This window comes from Podarcis tiliguerta, assembly GCF_965153285.1.
Source record: "Podarcis tiliguerta genome assembly, chromosome: 6".
NCBI classification, from domain to species: domain Eukaryota; kingdom Metazoa; phylum Chordata; class Lepidosauria; order Squamata; family Lacertidae; genus Podarcis; species Podarcis tiliguerta.
Window position 1 is genome coordinate 7,503,232 of NC_139539.1, and position 19,814 is coordinate 7,523,045.

Genomic DNA, 19,814 nt, shown 5'->3' on the forward strand with positions numbered 1-19,814 from the left:
CTCTCAGGAAAGAAAATCGCTTTCTTTGCCACTGAAGAAAAAAGCTGTTCTGTGAAATATTTGGTTTTGACTCCTTAATCCTCAATTGAAATGATGTCTTAAGTATCGTGACTGCAGTTGCTAGCAGAATCACGCACTGATGACATTAATCACCCAAACACTTGTTGGAGAAAAAGAAGAAGAGTTTGGATTTGATATCCCGCCTTTCACTCCCTTTAAGGAGTCTCAAAGTGGCTAACATTCTCCTTTCCCTTCCTCCCCCACAACAAACACTCTGTGAGGTGAGTGGGGCTGAGAGACATCAAAGAAGTGTGACTGGCCCAAGGTCACCCAGCAGGTGCATGTGAAGGAGCGGAGACGCGAACCCGGGTCCCCAGATTACGAGTCTACCACTCTTAACCACTACACCACACTGGCTCTTTAAAAGAGGGCTTTAAAAGAGTTTTCTCCAGATCAGTTGCAAATTAGCTAGGTTGCTGTTTTTGGCATCCGTCCGTGTCGGGAGACAATGGAGGAGTGCCCCTTTGTGAGTGAAGTCAAACTGCTGGATGGTTACAGCGCCTGCTGTGGCTGTAGAGACCGATATGGGAGAGACATGTTTTGTTGCAGCTGGGGCAGAGGAAGGCATCCGGTTTTGCTGCAGCAGCTGTACCGTGGTGTTTCTTCTCTCTGCACTCCTCCCGGCGCTCATTCTTCCTCTGGTCACTGTTGTGGATGCACAACCTGACGGTCTGTCTCAATGCACTGCAGTCGTCTGCAAGGGATTCCCACAGGGCAGGGCTGATGCTCCCAGCCTTCATGCCACGTCTGCAGACATCTTTATAGCACAGAGTGGGTCTGCCAACAGGCCTAGTGCCTGAAGCCAGCTCCTTGGGGAGCTAGGTAGCCCATTGAAGTCACAGGTAAGTACTCAAGGTCTAGAAGGTAGATCTCTACATTGATTGACCCAGCAACATCTGGGCAGCGCCAAGTTGGTCTACAGGTCAGGTATGGGGAATCTGTTGCCTTCCAAGTGTTGTTGGACTACAACAGGGGTCAGCAATCTTTTTCAGCCGTAGGCCAGTCCACTGCCCCTCAGACCATGTGGTGGGCCGGACTATATCTTGGGGGGGGGGATGAACGAATTCCTATGCCCCACAAATAACCCTGAGATGCATTTTAAATAAAAGGACACATTCTACTCATCCGCAGGCTGAATTTAGAAGGTGATTAGGCCACATCCAGCCCCCATGCCTTAGGTTGCCAACCCCTGGACTACAACTCCCATCATATCTGGTCATCTGCAGGACCACAGCTTCCTCATCCTTACTATAGGGGCAGCTAGGCTTCTTTGGTCTGATGGTTGCATTCACCCTTAGTTAACCTCCTGGGACACTTATATGCTATCTCATGCACACTCCTCATATTCAACAGCTCCCCTATCCTCAGATTATCACTCCCTTGCCACTGCTAGAGATGGGGCAGAAGTTTGATCCCATTCACATTGAAAGCCGAAGCAATCACATTTGCACTTTTTGAAACTTTATGACAACTGAAGCACAACCAACCTTCGATAATTCGTCGTTCTCCGAATTTTGTGATGCTGTTCGCCAGCCAAAGGATGTTTACAAAAATGCATATACAGGTGAAGACAACACAGAAAGAAATAGCATGTTGAGGGAAATAACTTACAAGAATCCATGCGTTAGTAAAAACTGCATACAAAACGTGCTTAGGAGAAATTTGCACTAAAATGCTGAAGATTTTCCATTAAAAATAAATAAATCACAAATTGAACATTGACGGTGATCTATAAATGATGGGAAATTATAATGAATGGTGGGATGCTCCTCATGAATGCATCCAACTCTGCCAGGAACCCAGTGAGGTTCTTTGCTCCGACAAACACAATTAATTAATGTTAGTTAATGCCCAGAGGCCAGCCAAGTGTGAATAATCCCTGAAACTCATGACGGCTGCTCTATTTGGCACTGGTACGGCCTTAACTGGAGTAATTTGTCTGGTCTGGGTCACCGCATTCTAAGGAAATTTGGGGGCGGGGGAATAGGAGAGACCAAGTAGAGGCAACTGAGGGCTTAGAACAGGCACCCCCAAATTCTGTCCTCCAGATGTTTTGGAACTACAACTCCCATCATCCCTAGCTAACAGGACCAGTGGTCAGGGATGATGGGAACTGTAGTCCCAAAAGATCTGGAGGGCCAAGTTAGGGGTGCCTGGCTTAGCCATAGAACATTTAGAGCCCAAAGCCCACCATGGAACCAGGGATGGGCATGGTCAGTCAGTCTGGAGCCAAGATCGAATCTGGGTAGAGCCTGATGGTTCTTGCATGGAGAAACATCTAGGAGCACCTTTCTCCCCACCTTCCAACCAAAGACATGGGGCTTCGATCCCCACAGCAAAGCAGCACCCCACAGCACTTAATTCCTGCCCCCCATACCGGGTGAAGAAATGCTCTCTCCCACTTCAGAATAAGAGCAGGGGCATTGAATCCTGTAGGAGCTGTCAAGAGCCTTCACCTGACACCCTCAGATGATGATGACCAGCCCATCTGGTTGGATTGCCCCAGCCACTCTGGGCAGCTTCCAACATATATAATAAGGTATCAAATCTGCAGGCTGTTCCTCTGTGGGTAGCTATTATCCTTTCACTGGTGTATGTTTTACTGCTGGTTAAGGGCCAAAGGTGCTTGAGTTGACATGCCCAGTGTGCTAAGAATAAGAAAGAAGAAAGAAAGAAAGAAAGAAAGAAAGAAAGAAAGAAAGAAAGAGAACAGTGCACTTGAGTCTCCAAAAACCAATGGCTCAAATGGGAGCATTAGGCAGCTTGAATAGAGCAGGATTTATCCCCTGCCAACTTGGCTATGGGAACCCCTTCCCTGCTGGGAACAGGTGTGTGCAGCCAGTGCAGGATTTAATCCTGTCCTCCCAACCAGCTGAAGATCAGGTGGATGTGGTTTGAGTAAAATGGCCCCAAGATCCAAACTGAAGTCCTTAGTGGACCAAGATTGGCCCATGAACCAGAATTTCCTAGTCTTGCTTGCTCTAGAGCAGCAGTTCTCAACCTATGAGTCCCCAGATGTTGTTGGACTACAACTCCCATCATCCCTGAGCTCTGGCCTTGCTAGCTAGGATTGATGGGAGTTGTAGTTCAACAACATCTGGGGACCCACAGGTTGAGAAATGCTGCTCTAGAGTTTTCAGAGTTCATTGCTGCTTATCAGACTGAACACGGCGGTTTCAGTGGTTGGGCATAATGAACTCCTAGCCCAAGTTTAAGAAACCCATGGCACTCTAGGTGCTGTTGGTCTGGTGTTCCCATCAACCCTGACCATTGGTTGTGCTGGTTGGGGCTCATGGAAGGTAGCTTCAAACAACATCTGGAGGACCAAGGGTTCCTCACCACGCCTACAGCACCAGGCACTCCCAGGAGGTCTCACATCTTAGTACTAACCTGTCTGGACCCTGCTTAGCCTCCAAGATCAGGGCGTTATGCCTAGAGACAGGTACGGCCCCCCCCCCCATGTCATAGCAGTTTGGTGCACCTGCAGCATGCAAGCCCTTGTGGAAAGTGCTTTCTTTTGTTGGTGATGCTCTGGTGAAAGAGTACACCAGCCATTAGCAGTGTCTCTAGAGTCTGCTACATCTGTGCTCCAAGGGTGATGGTGCCTTTACCCTTCCACCAGAAACAACGACTGGGTCTCCAAGCTCCTTCTGCAGAGCAGGCTTCTCTGTCCCATCCCTCCCCCCCCCCCCCCCCGCTTGCTGATCTTTGGGTCCTGAGACACACACACACACACCCCACCACCCAGGGAAAACGAAGAGTTCCTGCTAATCAGGCTGGGAGCCAAGGCAGAATTAACGAGGAATCTGCTGTGGAGAGCAGAGCCCAACTGGGGTCGCAGTTTGATTTTCGGATGTTGTATGTGCATCGTAAGCTGGGAGGGTGGGAGCTGGCCTGTCAGACTGCCTTAACTTAATTGGAAACATATGTCCGTGTGTGTCCCCACCTCCTCCTTCCTTCCCCCCCCCTTCTCCTCCTCCTCCCCGTCCCTCAAGGCTGGGAGATTTCGGTCTGCTTCTTTGCAGCTCAGAATCTGGGGAACTTAACATCCCTGCAAGCACCATGCTGGGCAGAGCCACAGGCCTCCTCCCCAGCATCTACCTGGTGCTTCTCTTACCTGTCTCAGCCAGCTCCTGCCCTAGCCGATGCTTATGCTTCAGAACCACAGTCAGATGCATGCATTTGATGCTGGAAACTATCCCTGAAGTCCCACCACAGACCAATGTCCTGTAAGTACCACTTTCCTTTGGTGATTCTCCTCTGGGTGTTAAACTGTGTGCACCAGTTTAGCGGAGTGCCGCTAGAGCCGGGTTTGGGATCTGGAAGGTGGGAGGGTCAAGTTCCACCTCTGCCACAGACCCACGATGTGGCCTTGGGCAAATTACTGTCTCGTGGTTGCAGTTCCTTGCCTCAAAGGGAGAGTGGACCTACCGTATTTTTCGCTCTATAAGACGCACCAGACCATAAGACGCACCTAGTTTTTGGAGGAGGAAAACAAGAAAAAAAATATTCTGAATCTTAGAAGCCAGAATAGCAAGTGGGATCGCTGCGCAGTGAAAGCAGCAATCCCTCTTGCTGTTCTGGCTTCTGGGATAGCTGCGCAGCCTGCATTCGCTCCATAAGACGCACACACATTTCTCCTTACTTTTCAGGAGGGAAAAAGTGAGTCTTATAGAGCAAAAATTACGGTACTTTGGGGAGTTGTTGTGGCACCAAAGACATTCACATTTCTGGAGAAACTATTGGAAATTATAAGTTCCCCAAGGTTGTGTGTGTGTGTGTGTGTGTGTGTGTTATTGGTTACAAAGCACTGGAAGTTGCTTTGCAGAAAAGAATTCTGCAAACAGGGGGGATTGAGCAAAAGCAATATTATTCCTAGGGCACCGTTCATGCACCGAGCAGTTGAGAGCAGGAAAAGAAAAGGTCTCTGCCTCCAAGGAGTTTACAGTCCGCCGTTTCACATGGAAAGGAGGAAAGTCAGAGCTTAACAGGGGAAGAATGTGCAGAAATGCACTCACCATGTTTAGGTTTTGCTGCAGACCCCGGGGTGGGGGTAGTTAAGCAAAGGATTTGCAGAAAGGAGGAGAGGTTTGGAGGATGTTATACAATAGCATGCACTTTTAGCATGGAAGTGGATCTTGATGTGACTTGAAAGGTGGCTTGGGATTCGTTTGTTCAGAGCATCTATTTCCTTCCAAGTGCTTACTCCATATCCTGGTCACAGTCCCTCGCTCATCTGCTTTCAAATGTGAGGATTTAAAAGTGGGGGGGCCCAAGCAGGTGGCCTCATCTTAGCAACCCTAAATGTGATGTCAGCTGGGGGAGTCCCTCCTCTCCCTTGCTCCTTGGAGTGTGTTTGTCTGCGTTTGCGTGAGTCGAAGGTAGACAGTTTCACGTGAAAACGACACAGCTGTGATCCCTGCATTGCTGGATGTTGGACTTAGATGATCCTTTGGGGCCATTCCAACTCTACAATTCTGTGACAGATGCCCTTGTGCATCTCCCACTCATTTAAATGCATCTCCTTGTAAAGAACTTCTGGGAAGATTGTGCCCAAAGTTTTGATGCCGCCGGGCTGCTGTTGGGTAAAATCCTATCGTCAGAATAGCCTATCCCTCCTGCAGAAAGTGGAAAACTCCGCTGTGTGTGTGTTCATTCGTTCAACATAACGCCAGTCTTGCATTTCTAAAAGCAAACACATGTGCTTTCTAAACTTCTTTGCACTTTCAATGTTCCAGTTTCCTTTATCTTTAAGCCGCAGCTTAACGTTCGGAGGGTGGGGTGCAGACAGAGCGAATGAACACAGTCCTCATTGAACCAACTCCAGCAGAAATATACAGGGGTACCTGTGTGTAAATCTGCAAAATTCCCAAACGTCCACTGGATTGGGTGTGATGTACGTGTGTGTGTGTGTGTGTGTGTGTGTGTGTGTGTGTAGCTGAGGAAGTCCATGCAAAGTGGCTGGGAGAGGGGAGCAATGGGTGAAACTGACACGGCTGCAGAGGAAGGAAGTTGCCTTAGCAAGTCTGGGTCTGAGTCTCAAACTCCCAGGATGAAAGCAGAGGGTAGGGGGGAGTGCATTTCTATTGCCGACCAACATCTGACAGAAGGAAAATAGGTACGCTTGTTTTCAGCTAAATGAACAAAAAGGTCCATAGTATAGTATCAGGGAAGCCAAATGGGCAAGCCACATCCAGGGCGTCTGCCAGCCCTTTTTCAGAAACATTAGCTGTAAAGCGCACGTTTCAAGCTACCAAGTGTTCTTCCACATGCTCCTGGCATAGATGTGACTGGGGAGTTTCTTCTTTTGCATTTTTTGGTTCAAGGTTCGTGTAGCATCTCAGCCCCCTCTTTAAACATAGGAAACTGCCTTATGTAGTCTCAGCCTATTGGTCAATCTAACTTGGTACTGCCTACACGGGCTGGCAGCAGCTCCCTAGAATTTTCTGGCAGAGAGTCTTTTCCAGCTCTGTCTGGAGACGCCGGGGACCGAACTTGGGACGTTCTGCATGCAGGGCAGATGCCCTACCACTGAGCCACAGCCCTTCTGTATGTTGGGAGAAGCAACAGGCCTGAACAGGAGGGGAGGGGGACTTGACCCCAATGCCTACCGCAGTTTTTGCTGATATATCGAATCAGCATTAAACATTGTTTACAAAAGGCTGTCGTAGGGATGCGGGTGGCACTGTGGGGTAAACCACAGAGCCTAGGGCTTGCCGATCAGAAGTCGGCGGTTCGAATCCCCGTGATGGGGTGAGCTCCTGTTGCTCGGTCCCTGCTCCTGCCAACCTAGCAGTTTCAAAGCACGTCAAAGTGCAAGTAGATAAATAGGTACCACTCCGGCGGGAAGCTAAACGGTGTTTCCGTGCGCTGCTCTGGTTTGCCAGAAGCAGCTAAGTCATGCTGGCCACATGACCTGGAAGCTGTCCACCGGCTCCCTCGGCCAAAAAAGCGAGATGAGCACTGCAACAACCCCAGAGTCGGCCACGACTGGACCTAATGGTCAGGGGTCCCTTTACCTTTACCTTTTACAAAAGGCTGTCAGGGGTAAGTCCTCTGTTTGAAGATTTCCATTTGTTTGTTTCATATACCACCTTTATCTTCCGAGGATCTCAAGGGGGGGGGGTGCACGGTTCTCCCCATTTCACCCTCACAACAATCCTGTGAGGTTAGGCTAAGAGACGGTGACTAGCCTAAGGTCACCCAGTGAGCTTCATGGCCAGTGTGGATTCGAACCCTGGTCTCCTGGGCCATAGCCCAACACTCTAACCATTATGCCACGCTGGCTCTCATTATTATTATTATTATTATTTATTTACAAAGTGCTGTCCAGACCAAGTCTGATTTAAAAGATAAAACAGCCAAAGAAGGCCTTGTAGTTGCCCATCATTCCTAAGCACCTGGGCAGCAGACTGAGCAGATACGCCTAGTTATTTATTTCATACAATGAATACACTGATTGCTTTAAAAAAATAAAATAAGGAAGAAGAGAAAAACCTCAAAATGTTTACACACAAAAAAATGCATTTTTCACTTGGCATGTGGACCCCACTGTAGTGAGATGCATCATATTCCTCTTCAAATCATTATTTTATTTCTTTATATACTGCTGTGTCATTAAAAACAACAACGCCAAAGTCGTTTACAGCAGTAAAGTAAAAGTAAGGGGACCCCAACCATCTTGCTTTATTGGCTGAGGGAGCCGGCGTACAGCTTCCGGGTCATGTGGCCAGCATTAAGCCGCTTCTGGCGAACCAGAGCAGTGCACGGAACCTTCCTGCCAGAGTGGTACCTATTTATCTACTTGCACTTTTACATGCTTTCAAACTGCTAGGTTGGCAGGAGCTGGGACCGAGCAACAGGAGCTCACCCTGTCGTTGTATTTGAACTGCCAACCTTCTGATCAGCTAGTCCTAGGCTCTGTGGTTTAACCCACAGTGCCACCCGTGTCCCTACAGCAGTAAAACCATGCAATAAAAACTATATTAAAAAGTCAGATATCAATTAGCCATTACAGACAGTGGCTTAGCATGAGTGACATTTCCTCATCACTTCTCCTAGGGATTGCTGTAACTTAGATTGTGTACATTTTTGTTCCAGGGACCCAGAAGTTCCTTAAAAGCTCCCCAGAAGTTTCTCAATAGGGAGGGAGGGATAACTGAGAAGGTGTTTCCTGGAACCGATAGGTTTGCTTTGCAGAACATCTCCTGTGGGTCCCTTTTTTGGCAAGTTGAACTGCAGGTGCAGGAGGGAGAGCAAGCCAGATTGAGATGCAGGGGCAGTGGAAAAAATGGTTAAAGCCCCTCTAACCCCATTCCAGGATTAGGTCCCAGTCCAGATTAGGTCCCCCGTGCCTGCAATCCCCTCCCACTTTAGTCAGCATGGGGAGGAGCTCATTGTCAAACCACAGAGCCTAGGAGTTGCCGATCAGAAGGTCAGCGGTTCGAATCCCAGTGACGGAGCTCCCGTTGCTCAGTCCCTGCTCCTGCCCACCTAGCAGTTCAAAAGCACATCAAAAGTGCAAGTAGATAAATAGGTACCACTCCAGCAGGAAGGTAAACGGCGTTTCCATGCACTGCTCTGATTCGCCAGAAGTGGCTTAGTCATGCTGGCCACATGACCCAGAAGCTGTATGCCGGCTCCCTCGGCCAATAAAGCAAGATGAGCACCGCAACCCCAGAGTCAGCCACGACTAGACCTAATGGTCAGGGGTCCCTTTACCTTTACCTTTTTACCCCATGCCAGGATTCCACCGGATTAGGTAGGTCCCCCGCGCCTGCAATCCCCTCTCACTTTAGCCGCGCCTCCATGAGTCAAACACTGGAATGACCTGCAAACCAGTAATGCCAAATGGTACAAACACATGTAAGTTACAGTGGTACATCAGGTTAAGAACTAATTCATTCCGGAGGCCCGTTCTTAACCTGAAACTGTTCTTAACCTGAAGCACCACTTTAGCTAATGGGCCCTCCCGCTGCCGCTGCGCCGCTGGAGCACGATTTCTGTTCTTATCCTGAAGCAAAGTTCTTAACCCGAGGTACTATTTCTGGGTTAGCGGAGTCTGTAATCTGAAGCATCTCTAACCTGAAGAGTGTGTAACCTGAGGTACCACTGTACTACAATTCGCACGTGCTCAGTGCCTGACTAAGGAGCAGGAGAAAAGCCTTTTGTTGTTACCTGCATATGTACTATATACATTTAGAGCACACACACACACACACTGAAGACTCTTGGGAACTCTAGTTCGCCCCTTACAGAGCTAGAATTCCCAGTGCCCTTAACAAACTGCAATTCCCAGGGTTCTTTCTTTTCTGGAGGGGTGCTTTAAATGTACAGTGGTACCTCAGGTTAAGTTCTCAATTCATTCCGAAGGTCAGTTCTTAACCTGAAACAGTTTTTAACCTGAAGCACCACTTTAGCTAATGGGGCCTCCTGCTGCTGCTGCGCCGCCAGAGCACGATTTCTGTTCTCATCCTGAAGCAAAGTTCTTAACCCAAGGTACTATTTCTGGGTTAGCAGAGTCTGTAACCTGAAGTGTATGTAACCTGAGGTACCACTGTATGCTGATCAACCGTGAATCATCCAGATACCCACCAGCGCACAGCTGTCCTGATCTACAGCCTCCGTTCACACAGAACGTTACGGCGTGGTCCAACAGACTTGTGTGACTCCTCAAATATCTTTTTTAAAAAATAATAATATTTATTAGATGTTTTATAGTTACAGAAAGAAAAAAGGTAGAGAAAAACAATACACAAATTCAACAAAGAATACATCAAAAGTAAAAAAAGATACAATACAACAAAACAACAAGAAAAAACAAAAACATTTAAAAACACATCCAAATTTCATATCTTTATCTTTCATTTGCTTGTTTCCTCGACTTCCTCGCACCTCCCTTTTTTGTATTCTAGTTCAAATTAGCTGGTTCAACAAATCCTTTCCCTCTTCCTCAATTTTTGTTCTATAATATTATCCTAACACAATTTAACTTTAAATTTTCCAATTTAGCGCATTAACAATTAAATATCTCCCAGACTCCTTTACACCACACAACCATTCTGTGACTGATGCCTGGGGGGGAGTGCCTTGCCAGAAAAGTCAATGTGGGAAGCAATCCCTGGTCAGAAAAAGTCTGAACACCACTGTCCCCTACTCTCATAACACACACACACACACCCCTGCCAATTTTTAAACGTCTTCCTCAGAGTTTGTATGCAAAGCCGGGTCAGGATCCTCGATTCTGCGGCCGCATATTATTCTGGCTTCCACTCATGTCCTGCCCCTTGCAGCTGGAACACGCAGAGGTCCTGGCTCCCATTGCAGACTGAAGCCAGCAACCCGCTTAACGAGAAATCCCGCTTCATCCCAAAACAGAAAGGGCAAATGGATAGAGAGGTCAGCGCTGAAAGTATGTGATGGATATGTGTTGGCTGCGGCATGTTCCTCCGGAGCAACAGCAGCCCAGATGTCATCTGGCAGCACGGAGCCAACAGCTTGCAGAAAAGCAACAGCTGTGGACCGTTTGTGCAGACAGTAAGCTTTCGAACCAAGTAGGTCTTCGGCCATTTGTCTCGTAGTGTCGCATTTGGGTGGGTGGTTTTTTTTTAAGTCCAGGTTTAAGGATACAGTGGTACCTCGCAAGACGAATGCCTCGGAAGATGAGAAACTCGCAAGACGAAATAGTTTTTCGTTTTCTGAGTTGCTTCGCAAGACGGATTTCCCTATGGGCTTGCTTCGCAAGACGAAGCGTCTTGCGCCTTTTTTAAAAAACCGCCAATGCATTCCTATGGGAAACCGTCAATACACAGCGGTGCTTCGCAAGACGAAAAAACTCGCAGAACGGAAAAACTCACAGAACGAATTAATTTCGTCTTGCGGGGCACCACTGTATATGGAAAAGAGAGGAATATCTGGCTGGAAAGGTGGTGGCAACTCATAGATCCTACGCTGGCGAGATGTAGAAATTAGCCCAGGCATGGAGAAATTGATAAGAGGAAAGGCATTTCTCCTTCTCTCATAGCACTAGAACCCATGGACATTCATTTTTATTTTATTTTTTAGTGTGTGTGTCAGTTTATTTTATGTATTTATATTATGTCCCAACACACACACACACACATATATATAATTGGTTTTCACATATTACCTTACAATACAGATGCACCAAAGCCAACACCATTTCCACCCCATCCCCCCATACATTTCCATTTATATTTCCTCAATCCATCATATTATTATTTTCTCCTTCCTCCCACTTCCCTCCACCCCCACTCAATTTCCTCCACATTATACAATTTACAGTAATCTTTGCATTCTACAGTCTTCTCAACTCATCTATATATTCTTATTATCTTTCATTACTAATTTTTCTTCCATCCAGTACTTCACATTTTAATCTAGGCATATTAACGTATTTTTTATTTTTTTTAGCAATATTTTGCCATATATTCATCAAAACATTTCCACTCCTTTTTTAAATTTTTGATTCGACGGATTTCTTATTACAGTGGTACCTCTAGATGCGAACGGGATCCGTTCCGAAGCCCTGTTCACATCTAGAAGCAAACGTAACCAGTGTCCGCGCATCTGTGCATGCGTGGGTCACATTTCGGCGCTTCTGTGCATGCGCGTGACATCATTTTGAGCATCTGCGCATGCGCAAGCGGTGAAACCCGGAAGTAACACACTCCGTTACTTCTGGGTTGCCATGGAGTGCAACTCAAACGCGTTCATCCCAAAGCACATTCAACCCGAGGTATAACTGTATAGCAGTTAATTTTGCCAAAATTAAATATTCATTTATTTTACAAATCCATTCCTCCTTTGTAGGTATAGTTTGTGACTTCTACCTAGCAACAATCACTATTCTAGCAGCTGTACTTCCATATAGAAAAATCCCCCCCCCCCCCCGGACATTCATTGAAGCTGAATGTTGGAAGATTCAGGGCAGATGAAAGAAGATTCAGGAAAGATAATCTATGGAACTCACTGCCACAGGAAGCTGTGGTGGCTACCAACCTGCATGGCTTTAAAAGATTGGATAAATTCATGGAGGAGGAGGAGAGGGCTCTCAATGGCTATGTTCTGCCTCCACGATTGGAGGCTGCAATGCTGAACGCCAGTTGCTGGAAACCACAGGATTAGAGAGGGCTCTTCTGTTCAAATTCTGCTTGCGGGTGTTGCAGGAATTTATGTATAGGTTGGGGGGGGGTTGCCCCCTATTCAAAGGGCCTTTGCTGCACGATACCAAATGTGACAATTCACTGATAAATGTATCTGTGTACTGGCTCACAGAGGGATGCGGGTGACGCTGTGGTCTAAACCACAGAGCCTAGGACTTGCCGATCAGAAGGTCGGCGGTTTGAATCCCCGTGACGGGGTGAGCTCCCTTTGCTCGGTCCCTGCTCCTGCCAACCTAGCAGTTTGAAAGCACATCAAAGTGCAAGTAGATAAATAGGTACCGCTCCGGCAGGAAGGTAAACGGCGTTTCCATGCGCTGCTCTGGTTCGCCAGAAGCAGCTTAGTCATGGTGGCCACATGACCCGGAAGCTGTACGCCGGCTTCCTCGGCCAGTAAAGCGAGATGAGCGCTGCAACCCCAGAGTCCCTTTACCTTTACCTTTTATGCACATCCAGAATTTCCATTAAGGCCCTCAAAATGATGTACACCATCCTTTGACAACCTGGCACTCCCCAGGTATTTTGGACTATAACTCCCATGAGCCCCCATCAGTGTGGTCAGTGTTCAGGGATGATAGTATTTGTAGTCCACAACACTGTGCTAGGCAGATCCTTACTAGTCCCTAGGGAACAGGGAAACCCAGGTGGGCAGAATAATAATAATAATAATAATAATAATAATCCCATTTTACAGATAGGGAACTGAACCTGCAAAAAGATATCTCCTGCCCATAATCACCCATCACTCTCCCTTGGCTCATTCTACATCCAAAGGTCTCTTCCATTTAAATACATCCTTTTTTTGGCCTTGCTGTTACCACAAAGTACAGAAAATGTTTTACTTAGAAATAATTCATTTGCAGTTGTGGAGTTCGAGAGCCTGACACTGGCACGCAGCCACCTCCTGTATTCTGGCCCCTTCTTTGGCTCCGCTAAACCTTCTAATTAAAATCAGGTTCCTCTCCTGCTGTTCAACCTGTGCATTAAACTAACCAGATAAAAATAAAGACAAGGTATGTGTGTGTGTGCGATGCGGGGGGAGAGCGTGGAGATGGGAATTCACTTAACATTACTTAGGAAGTTTCTCTCATTATTCATTTATTTGCCTTCAGTTTTGGCCGCGCCAGTCTGCAAGAGGTTCAGGGTTGCAATGACTGCAGTAAAACTAAGTCCAGACTGTTGCTGATTCACAGGTGGGATTCACTCGCATACCGGTGAATTAAGCTTGTGCGATTAAAGAGGATTTGGCACTCTTGCAAAAAGCAAGCCTGCTTCCAAAAACACACCACTCAAGTTATTTCCAGACTACCTGTTAATTGAGCATGGCCCGTTTTGCACAATTTTTTGCCAGGAGGCAAACACAAGTATTCAGTGGGCATATAAATTCTGATTTGATTGCAGGGAGGTTAGGCAATGTGCATGGAAAAAATTGTTTATTTGTTTTTGTTCTTATTTTTATTTTCATTACATTTATATTCCCCTTTCATCCCAGGAACACAAGGTAGCATATATACCGTATTTTTCGCTCTGTAGGATGCACACACATTTCCCCTTCATTTTTGGCGGGGAAATGGTGCGTCCTATAGGGACGCGGGTGGCGCTGTGGGTTAAAGTCTCAGTGCCTAGGGCTTGCCGATCGAAAGGTCGGCGGTTCGAATCCCCGCGGCGTGGTGCGCTCCCGTTGTTCGGTCCCAGCGCCTGCCAACCTACAGTTCAAAAGCACCCCTGGGTGGAAGTAGATAAATAGGGACCGCTTACTAGCGGGAAGGTAAACGGCGTTTCCGTGTGCGGCTCTGGCTCGCCAGAGCAGCGATGTCACACTGGCCACATGACCCGGAAGTGTCTTCGGACAGCGCTGGCCCTTGGCCTCTTTGAGTGAGATGGGCACACAACCCTAGAGTCTGTCAAGACTGGCCCGTACGGGCAGGGGTACCTTTACCTTTACTTATAGAGCGAAAAATACGGTGCTTCTCTTCCTCCCCATATTATCCTCACAACAACCACAACCCTGTGAGGTGGGTTAGGCTGAGAGTGAGTACGTGGCCCGAGGCCACCCAGTTAGCTTGATGGCTGAATGGGGATTAGAACCCCAATCTCCAAGGTCTGACACTTGTTGCAGGAACCCACCCACCCCCCATCATTCAGTTTGTACAAACTTGGCGCGCACACACAACATACGCGATGATTCTGTTATAAATTCATAGAAAATCACCCGTACATCGGATCTGTACCGTTCCACTTTTATTTTGCTCTATGAAGGAAGGACTATCAAATGGGGAAGGTTTGATACAGGGCAGCCATAATCCCTTGAGCATACCAACACGTCCGCAGGAGCCCTACCCAGTTGGCATGCCAACCTTGATGGTCCTAGAAAGGAGACCATTACACTCACAAAGAACCTGCATATGTGAGTGGATTCAGAACGGATTGGAACAAAGGGCAGTGATCAGCTCTTCCCTCTGGGGACAGGAAACTGCAAACTCCCCTTTGGAAAGTACTCATGGGGAGGGGGAAAGGTGGAATCGGCCAGGTGAGAAGACACTCAGGTTACCACCACAACTCCCTCAACCCCTCCTTTTTGTGATGTGTCAATGATGTAGTCATGATGTAGTTGTGATGTAGTTCTAGGGGTGTAACATGGGGAGTAGTAGCTAATAAAAGTTGGGGTCTCCTTTTGTTCAGGGCTTCCAACTTGTTCCACCTGGTGGCAGGTGGGAGTCCTGTCACGACAGTCTTCAATAAAGACCAAGCCTACTGGCTGCTGTTTTGCTCTGGTATTCCTGGCTGGTGTCCTTGTTTTTTATCCAAGGGAGCCCTCAGATTTCTCCGTTAACACACTCTAACCCATACACCACACTGGCTGCCTTCATTATCCCGCACATTGTGGTCCATGTCCCACTTCAGTTTCTTACTACAAAAAAGGCAGGTTTTAGGTGCATCGGAACACCAGATCAACTTTGATTTGGGTCCCACCTGGAAAGAGCAACAATCTGCAAAGTGCACTCAGACTTTTGGCAGAACGAAAAGCGACAGGGGAAACGCACACTGGAAAAACCGGTGTTGCCTAGCATCCCGGCGAACTTTGTGCCAACAAGGCAGAGTGAAGGCTCAATAAATCTGTCGCCTGGAAGGGAGCGGAGATACTGCAACCTGAACACAGAGCAGAGTAGGGTCAATTCCAGATATCCAGGACTTTTGCTGTGATGCCTAAGGTCACATCCCAGCCCCAACAATAAGTTTAAAGTGCTCTTGTATACCACTTTAAACAGGTACGGCTTCCCCTAAAGAATGCTGGGAACTGTAGTTTGTTAAAGGGTGCTGTAACCCTCCAATGTTTTGACTTTGCCCACCTCCCATGGTGCACTATTCCATTGTCTCTCGAGGTAGACAGGTGCCAACAATATTAAACAATGATATTAAGTAGTGGGTGGCGCTGTGGGTTAAAGCCTCAGCGCCTAGGGCTTGCCGATCGTAAGGTCGGCGGTTCGAATCCCCGCGACGGGGTGCGCTCCCGTTGTTCGGTCCCAGCGCCTGCCAACCTAGCAGTTCGAAAGCACTCTCGGGTGCAAGTAGATAAATAGGGACCGCTTACTAGCAGGAAGGTAAACGGCGTTTCCGTGTGCGGCTCTGGCTCGCCAGAGCAGTGATGTCATGCTGGCCACGTGACCCGGAAGTGTCTTCGGACAGCGCTGGCCCCCGGCCTCTTTGAGTGAGATGGGCACACAACCCTAGAGTCTGTCAAGACTGGCCCGTACGGGCAGGGGTACCTTTACCTTTAGGCATAGCAGACAACACAGCAATTTCTCCAAAGCAGCTCTTTATTTGTAAGCTGGAACAGAACTGAACAGCAAACAACTCAGCCGGCCTGCTTTTATAGGCAGCCAGCTGTCAACATTGTAGCAACAACAACCCAGGATTTCCTGCCTAAAGTAACTGACGTGGACCTGAGTGAAAACTATATACATGATAATCCTGGTGGCCAGGGTGAGAACTTCAATACATAACAGATATACTGGTAGCTACAATTCCCAGCATCCTTAACAAACTACAGTTCACAGGATTCTTTGTGGGTAAAGGTAAAGGGACCCCTGACTGTTAGGTCCAGTCACGGATGACTCTGGGGTTGCAACGCTCATCTCACTCTACTGGACAAGGGAGCTGGCGTACAGCTTCCGGGTCATGTAGCCAGCATGACTAAGCCGCTTCTGGCAAACCAGAGCAGCACACGGAAATGCCATTTACCTTCCCGCTGGAGTGGTACCTATTTATCTACTTGCACTTCATGCTTTCGAACTGCTAGGTTGGCAGGAGCAGGGACCGAGCAATGGGAACTCACCCCGTTGTGGGGATTTGAACCGCTGACCTTCTGATCGGCAAGTCCTAGGCTCTGTGGTTTAACCCACAGCACTACCCGCGTCTTTGTGGGTAGTGACTGTTAAAGATATATATGAGTTCTTTACAAATCAGGGCAGGAGATGTGACCTAAGGACTGTATACTTTCTTCCACTTTCTCCTGCCCCTTTCCAGGAAAGTTAAGCGTTGGGGGTTGATAGTACAGAATATCTGGAAGGTACTAGCATGGGAAAATTGCCCCTAGGGCAGTGGTGGCCAAACTTGGCCCTCCAGCTGTTTTGGGACTACAATTCCCATCATCCCTGATCACTGGTCCTGTTAGCTAGGGATGATGGGAGTTGTAGTCCTAAAACAGCTGGAGGGCCAGGTTTGGCCACCACTGTCCTAGGGAGTACAACAGGTCCACTGCCCCCCCATCAATAAAAATAAATAAAAATACATAGCAGAGGTTCTGCCCCCCACTTAACAAAGGCCAGCCTCCCCTAAAATCCTGGCCACGCACATTTAACAAGCCGCTGTCAAGCGAAAAATCAGCATTTCCCTATGTGTAAGTTTATGTGCGTGTATCTATCCTTTCTTATCTCTATGGTTACTCAATACTAGCTTTGCGCGGGCGGGGCCGAGAGCCGGGAAGCCCTCATTAGCATTCGTTGGAACCATGATGCACTGCGCGCAAGGGAGCCGGTTTTCCCTCCGTGGTTTTCGTCGTTAACGCGAACGGCTTCTACTACTGCAGGAGAAACATTGGAGCAATCTTTTTTTTTCCTTTTTCACCTATAAAAAGTGTTTCTCGGGGCGGGGGAAAGAGAAAATATAGGATCACCGTAACCTTAGTGGCAGGCGCCCGCGCAGTGGTGGGGCTCGTCGGCTTGTGAAAAGCATACTCTGGTTTCACCTCAGATCGTATAAATCTTTCGCCTTTTACTAAAGATTTCCGTGGGGAGGAACATTTATGAGTTTTCAACTAATTTTTTGAGGCCTTGCTTCGGCAGGGCTGTCTTTATGTGTCTAAAAAAAGAAAAATGCTTTTATTTTTGTTTGAGGTGCGCAGTTTTCGGTGCACCCTCCTAACGCTTCCAAGAACGGAATGTGTAGATGTTTTCATTTCTTTGCTATGCATTTTCTTGCACCTTTTTGTACCCATATTTTCTGCCGTCCCATAATGCAGGCAGTCATGGTTTGGGTTTCTCAACCACCATGTGAGCAGCACATTTGAGCATGTGCAGAGTGTGTGCGTTTGTTTGTTTGTTTGTTTGTTTGAACTGGGTTTCATAAACAAGAATAATGTTATACAAATAAGTTTCCCTATGTAATTTGTATAGCACAAAAATAGCATAATAAATGTGGAAAAATATCTGCAATATATGTTTCGTTCCTAGTGGTCAATGTATAATTTCTTGGTTTAATGAATTGAAACAATTAGGAAAGTGAATACTTGTATTTCCTTGGTTGTAAGAGAGGCTGGGTGTGGCTGTAGTGAGAATTTGCTTTTGTGTGTGAGCAGGGTGTGAGTGTGTATTTTTGAATCCGGTTAGACAGATTGTCCTCACCATGTTGAACAATTGAATGCAGCAACCCAGGCTTCTCACTCTTCTATGTTTCTCTATAAATCCTCCCTTTCCCTGCCCCCAATTATGTTTACTATTACCTTGAGTCCCTGTCAGGGGAAAAGGAGGGAAATAAATAATAAAATAAGTTTATACCCTTCCTTTTTCCCTGACAGGGACTCAAGGCGGGTTACAGATAAAAATAATAACATCTAAAAACAGAGGAGGGGAAAAAACAACCATTAAAAAGCATTGGTAGAATTAAATCTCTCCCATCTATTAAAAGCGTACAGTTAATTACGGTAAAAACAGCAAGGCGCCAGCCCTTCCATCATATTTATTTTTTATTAAAATCATTTCTGCAACTGCCTTTCTTTTCAAGGAACTACCACGGTGGCTTGCAGAACAATAAAACAGCAGCAATACCTAGCGATCTAGCAATAAGATCCAGATCAATGATTAGCAATAAATCAATTAGCATTGATCACTGCAGTATAAGAAACCCGGAGGCCGTATGAAAAAGCAGGGAAAAGGTTTGGAGAAGAGGTTTGCTTCACCTCCACTGTAGATGTTACACCTTGATAATCTGGAAATTAGACCTTTGGAGTCTTCGGGGCTGAAATCAAAGGGCGATTCTCAAGATTCCTGCACGAATATAATTCTGTGATTTGATGTGGTTTAACCATCACTTGCGAAAGGGCATTCTCATACTGCTCAGCAGCTGCTGTGCATTTTTAGCTTTCAGTGTCACCGAAATCGCCACATGGAAGAGGGGACTGTCACATGGAAGAGGGGACAAGCTTGTTTTCCCCTGCTCTGGAGGATAGGACTTGAACCAAGAGCCTCAAGTTACAAGAAAGGAGATTCCGACTAAACATTTGGGAAAACCTTTCTGACAGTAAAGGTAAAGGTAAAGGACCCCTGACCATTAGGTCCAGTCGTGACCGTCTCTGGGGTTGCGGTGCTCATCTCGCTTTATTGGCCGAGGGAGCCGGTGTACAGCTTTCAGGTCATGTGGCCAGCATGACTAAGCCGCTTCTGGCGAACCAGAGCAACGCACGGAAACGCCGTTTACCTTCGCGCTGGAACGGTACCTATTTATCTACTTGCACTTTGACGTGCTTTTGAACTGCTAGGTTGGCAGGAGCAGGGACCGAGCAACGGGAGCTCACCCCGTTGCGAGGATTTGAACCACTGACCTTCTGATCGGCAAGCCCTAGGCTCGGTGGTTTAACCCACAGCGCCACCCGCGTCCCATTCTGACAGTAAGAGCTGTACTAAAGTTGAATGGACTCGCTTGGGAGGCTGTGGACTTTCCTTCCTTGGAGATTTTTAAGCAGAGTTTGCATGGCCATCTGTCATGGATGCTTTAGCTGAGATTCCTGTATTGCAGGGGGTTGGACTAGATGACCATTGGGTCCCTTGCAGCTCTGGGGTTCTATGATTCTAGAATGGCTAGAGCTGGTGCAAGCCAGGGCCCTGTCGCCGTTCTCAGCAGAAGGCCATATAACACCAAGAATAAGGTGTGAATAAGTTTCTAGGGCAGTGGTGGCCAAATTTGGCCCTCCAGCAGTTTTGGGACTACAATTCCCATCATCCCTGGCCGCTGGTCCTGCATAATTGAAATTGCGTAAAATGGGGAGTGCCCACTAAACACCCTTTAAATGCCCTC

At 47.3% G+C, this 19,814-nt stretch overlaps 1 protein-coding gene across 1 annotated transcript in view; it reads left to right on the forward strand.

Annotated features, from left to right (window-relative positions):
- The first annotated feature begins 1,325 nt into the window (after positions 1 to 1,325).
- LOC310680532 (peroxidasin homolog) overlaps positions 1,326 to 19,814 on the forward strand; it is a 70,736-nt gene continuing 52,247 nt past the window's right edge. The window contains exons 1-2 of the mRNA XM_083447256.1: positions 1,326 to 1,624; positions 4,056 to 4,289. Of these exons, the coding sequence (XP_083303382.1) occupies positions 4,123 to 4,289 (167 nt within the window). The 5' untranslated portion in view covers positions 1,326 to 1,624; positions 4,056 to 4,122. The remainder of the gene's footprint in view (positions 1,625 to 4,055; positions 4,290 to 19,814) is intronic.